At 34.1% G+C, this 10,911-nt stretch overlaps 2 protein-coding genes across 3 annotated transcripts in view; both read left to right on the top strand.

The window, feature by feature from the left end:
- gnai2b (guanine nucleotide binding protein (G protein), alpha inhibiting activity polypeptide 2b) overlaps positions 1–6,631 on the top strand; it is a 47,870-nt gene extending 41,239 nt beyond the window's left edge. The window contains exons 5-9 of the mRNA XM_016532643.1: positions 627–755; positions 1,505–1,634; positions 3,502–3,655; positions 3,868–4,083; positions 5,518–6,631. Of these exons, the coding sequence (XP_016388129.1) occupies positions 627–755; positions 1,505–1,634; positions 3,502–3,655; positions 3,868–4,058 (604 nt within the window). The 3' untranslated portion in view covers positions 4,059–4,083; positions 5,518–6,631. The remainder of the gene's footprint in view (positions 1–626; positions 756–1,504; positions 1,635–3,501; positions 3,656–3,867; positions 4,084–5,517) is intronic.
- Positions 6,632–6,852: 221 nt separating this feature from the next.
- LOC107723929 (protein FAM212A-like) lies at positions 6,853–10,732 on the top strand. Of its 2 annotated transcripts, none has more exons than XM_016532660.1 (3): positions 6,853–7,076; positions 7,173–7,221; positions 9,769–10,732. In XM_016532660.1, exons 2-3 carry the CDS (start codon positions 7,219–7,221, stop codon positions 10,639–10,641), a joined length of 876 nt encoding a protein of 291 aa, XP_016388146.1. In that variant the 5' UTR covers positions 6,853–7,076; positions 7,173–7,218; the 3' UTR covers positions 10,642–10,732. The 2 variants fall into 2 exon arrangements, with proteins under 2 accessions (XP_016388146.1, XP_016388145.1); XM_016532659.1 differs by having other exon boundaries at positions 6,853–7,080.
- The last annotated feature ends 179 nt before the right edge of the window (positions 10,733–10,911 follow it).

Here is a 10,911-nt window from a genome sequence, read left to right as displayed (position 1 = left end):
CAGTATATAATTGAAATATAATGGCATTGGTTAAATAAGTCTCAAATGGTCTGTCAAGTAAATAATCTCAAATCTAGAGAGGTTTGCTGACTAAAAAGTTGTGAACTCCTGTAGTAAGCAATACTGTAGTATTCAGTTGCAAGCAGTCCATTGTAAACACAGCTTATCAGGCACTAAAGCAGGTGTCGGGTCTCAAAAGCGAGCGCAGATGCGGTGAATACAAACACCATTCCTCTGCCCACATACTCTGTGACTGTGACACAGAAATGAAGGCAGATTTAATGCTGCTCTGAAGCTTTTTAAAGGGGTCATATGATGTTGCTAAAAAGAACATTTAACATGTGGGGGTGTGTTAGAACGAGCCGTTTTAGGTAGGCGTGGTTGACTCTGAACTTTTATAAAGAATATCTCTTTGGATTTGAGACTTTAGTCTTTGCAACTTTACAGATCTTCTTTATGCACCAAGAGCTTGTAACACTCCAAAGAGAAAGGAAAAATTGAAATCGCATCATATGACCCCTTTAAGACTGACTGCATATATTAATGATTAATTCACATGACACTTCTTCATTGCAGCTGTGATGTGACCTAATTGCATATATATATGTGTGTGTGTTTGTGTGTAGTTATCTGAATGATCTGGACAGGATAGCACGGGCAGACTACATCCCCACCCAGCAGGACGTCTTGAGGACCCGAGTGAAGACCACTGGGATCGTGGAGACACATTTCACTTTTAAAGATCTGCACTTCAAGTGAGAAACATTTCATGCTGTGTGTCTAGAAGCAACACACACAAATCAACACACAGTTTCCTAAAAATGTGTCATTACACTACTTTCAGGACATGCAAGCAAGTGAAAAAAAAAGATATATTAAAATATGAAGTTGAATTAAAATGTAAATTTGAAGATTTGTATATTTTACAAATATTTAATTATAAAAATAAGTCATTATAAATAATTATAAAACGTAATAATTTAACCATTTTAATAATTTTTTATTTGATTATAAAGTTATAAACATGCAAGCCACATGAAAGTAAAAATGGAATGCATGTGGTTTGCATGTTTGCAGCCTTATGATCAAAAAAAAATAAAAAACTTAAAATAATGTAATTAATCCGTCTTTATAATACAAGCAAAATCCTTTAGATTAAATGTATTCAATGTCTTTTCATTCTTGGAATTCTGAACATTTGCAATGCCCCGTGATCTGCTTTCATTATGCTACTGCATGGAGCATTATTAATATTACACAGCAAAAAAAAAGTGTGTCGAACAGGTTATTAATAGAGCTAGTGAAGCTATATGGAAAGTGAAAAGGATACGGGTAGAAAGTGGACTCTCATTATCTTCAGTTTGTCTTTGTTCTTCTGAGACCCTCATGAAATGTTGATGGTCATGCGAAAAGTGACAAATTCACTTTCTGCTGCTGCATTTCAGTACCTTCAACATAAAATATTCTGCCTTTTTATGGCCTCCTTATTCCCTCCTCTCTTCAGGATGTTTGATGTGGGAGGTCAGAGGTCAGAGAGGAAGAAATGGATCCATTGCTTTGAGGGAGTAACAGCCATCATCTTCTGTGTGGCTCTGAGCGCTTATGACCTGGTGCTGGCAGAAGATGAGGAGATGGTGAGTTTCAGATACGGCCTTAAAACAATGGGCTTGGAAAGGTTTAGTTTTAGATGTGATCTTTAAAAAAAGGAAAAGACATGGAAAACATTGTGGGTTATTCAAACAGTAACCCTGAGTTATGAATTTGTAATTGTAGGATTAGTTTTGCAAACCTTGTCCAAGAATTGTACATTTCATTTCCAAACTGTTTTTATTTTCTGATATATAATTTAAAATTAGCATAAGATTGAGCTATACATTTAAATATATTAAAATGAAATAAATGATCATACAATGGACTAAGTATTTCATTGTTGTAAGGGTGAGAAATACATTTAAACAAAATAAAATGAAATAGTATAAAATGATCATAAGATTGGGGAAGTATTTCATTATTTTAATGTTGAGAAATACATTTAAATAAATTAAAATGATATAATATAACAAGATTGTGGAAATATTTCATTATTTTAAGGTTGATCAATACGTTTAAACAAAATAAAATGATGTAATATTAAATTATAAATTTGTGGAAGTATTTTATTATTTTGAGGTTGAGCAATACATTCAAATACATTAAAATTATATAAAATTATACAATTGGGAAAATATTTCATTGCTTTAAGGTTGAACAATACATTTAAACAAATTAAAAAATGTTATATAATATACAATTGGGGAAAAAATTCTTTACTTTAATGTTGAGCAATACATTAAAATATATAATATAACATTATAAGATTGGGGAAATGTTGAATTATTTTAAGGTTGAGCAGTAAGCTTAAACAAATGAAAATGATATAATATAATATAAGATTTTGGAAGTATTTCATTATTTTGATGTTGAACAATACATTTAAATATATTAAAATGATATTAAATGGTCATAAGATTTGGGAAGTAATTCATTATTTTAATGTTGAGAAATACATTTAAATAAATTAAAATTATATAATATAACATAAGATTGTGGACATATTTCATTATTTTAAGGTTGATCAATACGTTTAAAGTTAAACAAATTAAAATGATGTAATATAAAATTATACATTTGTGGAAGTATTTTATTATTTTGAGGTTGAGCAATACATTAAAATAAATAAAAATTATATAAAATGATACGATTGGGAAAATATTTCATTGTTTTAAGGTTGAACAATACATTTAAACAAATTAAAAAATTTTATATAATACACGATTGGGAAAAATTCTTTATTTTAATGTTGAGCAATACATTAAAATATATAATATAACACTACAAGATCGGGGAAATATTTCATTATTTTAAGGTTGAGCAGTAAGCTTAAACAAATTAAAATTATATGATATAATATTAAGATATAAGATTTTGGAAGTATTTCATTATTTTTATGTTGAGCAATACATTTAAATAAATTAAAATGATATTAAATTATTATAAGATTGGGGGAGTAATTCATTATTTTAAGATTGAGCAATACATTTAAACAAATTATTAATTGTCGACAGCTACACTTGTTTAGAGTAGTTTAAAAATTAATTTCGCATTTTATGCGATCAATATTGACATTGATATAGTGATAGTATTGACTGAATTAGCATTGAATAGTATTTGAAATAAGTACCAATTTAAGTAAACATTTTTCTTAAAACAAGTAAATAGCTACTCGAGTATGTGGATATTTAAAAATCTAATACTGCGTTATTTTCTGAAAGAAATGCTCAGTTTTAATTTAGACTGGTGTCTTTTGTGTTACCAACAGTCACACACTGACTAATGCATAACTAATACCTGTGCAGATCCTTGTCAAACTAGTGTACACTAGACATAGAGCGAACGTAAGCTGACAGCGCCCTCTGGTGTTGAGTTACTGTGTTTCGCAATCATCACGCTCCTCTTTTTCAGAACCGCATGCATGAAAGCATGAAGCTGTTCGACTCCATCTGCAACAACAAGTGGTTCACCGAGACCTCCATCATCCTCTTCCTCAACAAGAAGGATCTGTTTGAGGAGAAGATCACACGCAGCCCTCTCACCATCTGCTTCCCTGAGTACTCAGGTCTTTGCTTAGTCAAAATCCTTTTCTGTGAAGATCAATATCATCCCACAAATGTGGCGATGAGGTTTCAGTTGAACCCAGAACATTCATTTGAGCTCTTATGTAATGTGTAGTGCATTATAATAACTGTAAGGTTATTTTGCTTAGGTTTAAGCAACTAAAACAGCATGTTCTAATCTGCTGACAATATTTTCTGTGTGGTTTGTATACAGGAGCCAATAAATATGATGAGGCTGCCAGTTACATCCAGACCAAGTTTGAGGACCTCAACAAGAAAAAAGACACAAAGGAAATTTACACCCACTTTACCTGTGCGACTGACACTAAGAACGTGCAGTTTGTGTTCGACGCCGTCACTGACGTCATCATCAAAAACAACCTGAAGGACTGCGGCCTTTTTTAATGAAGGTGGCCAAGAGAATGATGAGGTTAATAAACACACATTAAACACACCTGTGTTCATAAGCATGAGCACAGTTGCTCAAAAATAGTAGTTTTAACATTTGAGGAACACTTGCACTAAGTTCGGGGGTTGGTAAGATTTTCCAAGGCTGCATTAATTTGATCAAAAATACAATAACAGAAATATTGTGCAATTCTATTACAATTTAAATGAACTGTTTTTGAGTGTAATATACTGTAAAATATAATTTATTTCTGTGATGCGCAGCTGAATTTTCAGCATCATTACTCCAGTCTTCAGTGTCACATGATCCTTCAGAAATCATTCTAATATGCTGATTTGTTGCTCAGAAAACATTTGTATTATTATTAATGTTGAAAACAGTTGTGCTGCTTCATATATATGTGGAAACGAATGCATTTAGTTTTTCATTGATTACAGCATTTCAACATAACAGCCCCCCCCCCAAAAAAAAAAACTGGACTTTAATTGTATTAATTAAAGTTAGTAATAAATGCGAGTTTATATCACGCAATTCTGTCTTTATAACTCGCAATTTTATATATATGTTATAAAAGTCAGAATTTGCGAGATATAAACTTGCAATTTTGAGAAAAAGTCAGAATTGCGAGTTTTTATCTCGCAATTCTGACTTTATAACTCGCAATTTTATATATATGTTATGAAGTCAGAATTGTGAGATATAAACTCGCCATTTTGAGAAAAATTTTATCTCGCAATTGTGACTTTATATCTCGCAATTCTGACTTTATAACTCGCAATTGCGAGTTTATATCACGCAATTCTGAGAAAAAAAGTCAGAATTGTGAGTTTATATCACGCAATTCTGAGAAAAAAAGTCAGAATTGTGAGTTTATATCACGCAATTCTGAGAAAAAAAGTCGCAATTGCGAGTTTATATCACGCAATTCTGAGAAAAAAAGTCAGGATTGTGAGTTTATATCACAATTCTGTGAAAAAAAGTCAGAATTGTAAGATAAAAAGTCACAATAACCTTTTTAAATGTTTTTATTAAGTGGCAGAAACGGGCTTCCATACATTTATATACAATCACATAAATGTCTTGTGAGTTTATATCACAATTCTGTGAAAAAAAGTCAGAATTGTAAGATAAAAAGTCGCAATAACCTTTTTAAATTTTTTTATTAAGTGGCAGAAACGGGCTTCCATACATTTATATACAATCACATAAATGTATTTTTTGTGCTTTTGATCAATTTAATACATCCATGCTTAATCAGTGCTAAAACGTGCCGACCCTAACCTTTTTAAACTGATCATTAGATGTTAAATTGCTTATTTTAATTTATTTTAAAGATGGCACAAGCATACTTCACAAACAAATCATTTAACATATCGCAAGTTTGTTTGCTTTGAAATGATATAGCATGTGACAAACTCTTATTAACCTTCTTCATTTGTTGTGATTGTTCCTCAGGAAGGTGTAAACTGTCTGATGGAGCGGGTTCTACACGACATGCTAGACTGCCTTCAACTACCTATAAGAATCTCAACGTTTTTTTTATGTGACAACCTGAAAAAGACTCGTGAAACTTCACTGAATTCCAGCACACCATCCTTCTTTCCTGAACCTGATTTTAAATCGGTTCTCAATGTGTAAAAATTAAATTTTGCAGTTCTTTTCTGCCAGACAACGGGTGGAGAGTCGGGATTATATTCTGATATTTGTTTCTATTGAGCTTTGGTTTTGTTTCTGACAGATTACCATTGGGGGGTGGGTGAGGACTTCTTTTATGGATGTGCTAATTTGATGAAACTCGATAGCAAAATGCTTCTTTTGTAAAGTTAATGTGAGCACAGAAAGAAAACGAGACATCTCTTTTGTAACACCACTCTGCATCCCAGGCTCAAGCTGTTTATTGTTGCATGACGGATCATATGAAATTGCTCGCTCGCTCCAAACCACGGCGTGACATTCCCTCACGTGTCTCACTCTCTCTACTAGCTTGACTTTGACACCGTCCAGAATCGACTAACGTGTAAAATATTTATATCCGCCCTCACATTTCTCCTTCCTGTTGCTGTACCATCCCTTCTTTTGCGCGATGTCTGTGCCTTGTTTTCACTGTCTGTTTTTATTCATGCTATTAAATGAGAAGTGTAAAGTGTTGAACACATTTTAAGAGCTAAATAAAACTTAAGACCACAGTCTTTGGGTTAATATCTAAATACCATAAAAGATTTCGTTGGAAATAAAAGTTCATATGTAAGACAGACTTGTGCTCCTTGTGTCTTTTTTTATTTTATGTCTTTTGATGCAGCAAATTTGTTTTTGCTGATGCTGGTAACCCTGTTTATGGTTGTATTATTATTTTCTTTTTAATTTGTGCTGTTTTAATTTATATTTATTATACGCTTCTGCACTATCATTTCACGGCCACGTGATGGCGCTAGAGAAACATTTTGTGTAAATAATGAAGTCAAAATGACTGACAATCCCGCTGACAAAACTATTTCCTAAGATCCTTGCATTACATACAAAACGATCAAATAAAGCATTTAAAAAATACGAACCCGAACTATAATCTAAATTTTTTTTAAAAAGTCTTGTTTTAGACCGAAATGTTTCTCGTGTAAACCAATATGTTATACATATTATCAAAATAAATGAATAAAATAGGCTATAATTACATTGGCAATATTTCTTATTTCAAAGCTTTTTAATTTATATTTTGTTATAAATAAACATTATTATTATCAAATCAATAAGATGAATCAATCAGTTCTCTCAGGTGAGAAGCGTTTGTTCTTCGCTCACGTTTCACTTCTCGCTCTTTGATTGGCTGGCAGGCGGACGCGTGTCGCTGATTGGTTGAGATTGTTTTGACAGGAAACTGACGGCGCCGTCAAAAGCGCTCAGCGCTCAATCCAAACGCGCATTGACTTATAACACAAGCCGAAGGCGCGTCTGCATCAGGAGCTTTTGTATTCTGGACAGCTTTATAACGCTTGGATATTTTTTTTTGTGTACAGCTGGTAAGTGCTTCAAACTCTCCCAGGTTGCATATACGCACAGCTGTGCATTATTTAAATACAATATTTATGCCACATTTGTCTTTTTTTTTTTTTCAGGGGAAACTGTTTCAAGGTGGACTAACTCAGCAAACGAAAAAAAAACATGGTAAGTGTTTTACTTTGCTTGCTTTCTTGTTCATCTGGAGACGATATTATTGTCTAAAAAGATATTTCTTACAAGGGTTGCGTCTTTAGTCTAAAATTCGTGCAATTTAACAAAGAACATAGTCATATTGAATAAACAGCAGTATACGGAATATGAAATTATTACATATACTAGTTATTCTACGTTTTTCTTTTATTAACCGTATACTTGGGCTGGCAAAAAGTCATCAGCATGTTGTTTTGAGTTCTGTACTAGTAACAGAATCAAGTAGTCAATTCACTTCTGTCTCTGAGAGGACAATTTGCAGCAACCTTTGCAAAACATTTACCGTGGTAACCATAGTGTGGTTTTGGGACCAAAACTGTAAGGTGTTGTTCTTTGTACACTTCCACTTAAATGTCCGTTTAGAGTCTGAAAAGCTGTATGTGGCATCTTGAATTCATTTGATCATATGCTGCATTAATATTTCTATAGTTTTAGCTCAAATATTAATGTGACGCATGCACTGATGCCTTTTGTGCCTCCCTCAGGCATTATAAACTATCTTGAACCGTAATTGTGAAATTAAATGTAGGTTTTCAGCAGTGATGGAGGTTAACCGCCACCCAGCTCTATGCATTTTTCATGGCCTCTCACACACACACACACACCTCTGCAGCTTAGAGCCAAATGGCCAAGTTCTCAAAGCTGTGATAACATCATGGAGTGGTCACTGGTCCTATAGCTCTGCCTCAAACCAGTCTATACACATTCATGGGTGTTTTTTTTTTTCCTGCTTTTCAAAAGCATTCCCCAAAAAAGTTCAAATGCTCAACGGCTACAGCAGTGCTGGAAGTGAAAGTAAAGTAAATCACCTGAGAGTGGGGGGGATGTTATCGCTGGAAAACAGGGACTTTCTGGTTGTTAAGAGGTGTGGACCTTAGAAAGATTGAATCTATTTTGATATTGCCAAGCCTGGTCAAGAGGAATTTTGTGTTTGTTAGAATTGAGGGTGCAAGACATTCTGGAGAGTTGTTATTATAAAAATAAAACCACTGGAAATAAGATTTTACTTGAAATAAATGTTCTTCTCATTTTCATGTAGTTTAACTTGATGTGCTAAAATAACTAAAGCAAAAACTGAAATAAAAATCAATACAAATTGATTAGACATTTTATAAAAAGAAAAAAATAATAATGACTAAAATAACTTTTATTAAAATGAAAACGGAAAATACAAAAATATGTAAAACTATTACAAATATATAATAGCATCTCAATGATACTAAAATAGCATTTATTTTTATAAATTTATTTTTTTTCTATATTTTAATGTATCTGTTTTTTATTTTTTTTAATATTTTATTTCTCTATAAAAAAATTAATTATAGCAATGACACTACTGTTCTGTTGAATATCTACTTATAATTGGGGAATTACATCAGCAATGCATAAGTTCATTACTGTAAAGGTGTTTTTTTTTCTTTCTTTCTTGTATTAAACCCTCCCAAATAGACTAATGTACACAATTAGTCTGATCGCCATTTCACTGTGAACTATAGCCAAAACAGTGCAGCATTGTCCCAAAAAATTACAACATATCCTTTTTGACCACAACAATCCATGCATTAATCATGAACCGGAAGAAAGAAAGGCCACACTTCTCCCACCTCAAGAAGCAGTGCAGGAAGGGACTCCTCTTGTTTCCCGTTCCCACAATCGGTGCGGATGTATCTGCATGCATCATGCTCTGACTCTTCTCCCCTGAGACTCTGCCAAATGGATTGTGTGTTTGTTTCTCTCCCACTCATGTTGTTGATTAATGCTGCTGGATTAAACTGTGGAAAACTCTGGACTGCTTTCATCTGAGGGGAAAATGTACAACTTTATGGCTCGTTTGATTGGCCTGGTCCATGGATTGTTTTCCAAGGTGATTATAGTTCCTGGACACATCAGTCTAGCAATGGATTCGTTTTTTAATTGGAACATTTGAGGAACAAGCTCATCTTGTCCTTATGAAAAGGTACTGTGACAATACCATAGTACAGTGCAGGGTTATTATTGGTTTAAAATTTTTTATTTTTTTTTTATTCTCATGCGAAACAAACATCTTAAAAATGACAAAAACCTAACAAAATTACTAAAACATAAATAATTTAAAGTATTGACAAAAACATTAACATTTAAATGAAAACGAAAAATCTAATTGAAAATGCTGAAACACAAAATAGCAAACTTTAACGAAAAAAAAAATGTAATTTAAAAATATTGACAAAAACGAATAAAATTTTAAAATAAAATAAAAAATGGAAGAGTTTTGAATGAGTTTGCTCAATGGAATAACAAACCTTAACTAAAATAAAAATCTAATTCAAAATAGACAAAACACAAAAGAAATTACTAAAACTTTAACTAAAATTTAAATGGGGGTGTTTTTTGTTTGAAATAAATAAATAATAAAAATGGTACACTGATGGGAATGCCATGAAAAATGCATCTGCATCTAGAGCCCTTATGGATGTTGTGTAGTCAATACACTAACATTATTTTTTTTTCTTCTTTCCCCAGCTGTGCGTTCGCAGTTCAGACGACTGTTTCCGGGACCAGATGCGCTACATGATGAGGTCTCTGCAGGATCTGAAGCAGATACGAGAACCCACCGACCAATCAAAGTGCTCGTACGCGACTCGAGCCTGTCAAAAAAGGGTGCAACAGCGGGAGCAGCTCAGTCGCCTGCGGATCTCCGACGTCAGCGACGCCAGCACCTACGATTCGGCCTGCTGCCTGGCCAGTCCGCTGGAGGAAGAGGAGGATGAGGAAGCCGGTGTTGGCCGTCTACCTCAAGGCTCCCCGAGCAGCGTGAAAAGCCTGGACTTTGATTCGGGATACTCTGAAGCATCGTGGCAGGACGAGGGTGTGGTGTTGAGGCGTACGAGGAACGTGCGCGTTTCATCGTCCGCGTGCGTCCGCACCAACCGAATCCGACCCAAATCCACATCAGACGCATGCCTGGAGCGCTGGACGTCGTTTGAGGCCAGCGACCCAACGGACTGGACCACGTCTTTGTTAACCAGAGGCCGTAACAGGCAACCGTTGGTTCTTGGGGACAACAGCTTTGCAGATCTTATAAAGAACTGGATGGATCTTCCAGAGTGCCCAGATTCTGCAGAACTCAAGCCGAACGCCAGCCGCAAAATAGCCAAGGACTTTCTGGTCAACATGCGGCGGAAATTAGCGGGGATGTCAAAGGGAGTTGAGGAGAGAAAGGCTTGCACTAAACGCATGTCTTGTCCTGTGGGATTTCAAGCCCCCAAACCGTTCTTTCACCAGTCTCACACAAGTTTGCACCAATTGGGACCAGACTTTTATCAGTTCAGCGCTGTCATGAAGACGGGGAGTCGACAGCCTATCATATGCAATGACATCATTGGATACATCTGATGTGTTTATGAAAACGGACTGAAGTTTACTTCTGAAAATGTGTAATATTGTTCTATGTATTAATAAATATTGTAATGCTTTTTATATAAAAGAATCTCTTCTGCTGCATTTTTCAAAATCAAAGTATCATGTTCAAAAACATTTGACTGAGGATTTCATGTGAAAATGGCATAAAAGCATTAAAGTAGAGTTGCACCTTAAATATAGTTTAAAGCAAAAATCAAGGCTTGTTGCTTTTATAAATCAGCTGCAATATGGAAAAAATACTTT

The sequence above is a fragment of the Sinocyclocheilus rhinocerous genome, unplaced genomic scaffold (genome assembly GCF_001515625.1).
Source record: "Sinocyclocheilus rhinocerous isolate Xijiao unplaced genomic scaffold, SAMN03320098_v1.1 scaffold875, whole genome shotgun sequence".
Taxonomy (NCBI): domain Eukaryota; kingdom Metazoa; phylum Chordata; class Actinopteri; order Cypriniformes; family Cyprinidae; genus Sinocyclocheilus; species Sinocyclocheilus rhinocerous.
The sequence above is the reverse complement of the archived record's forward strand: the minus strand, read 5'-3'. Positions and strand labels throughout refer to the sequence as shown.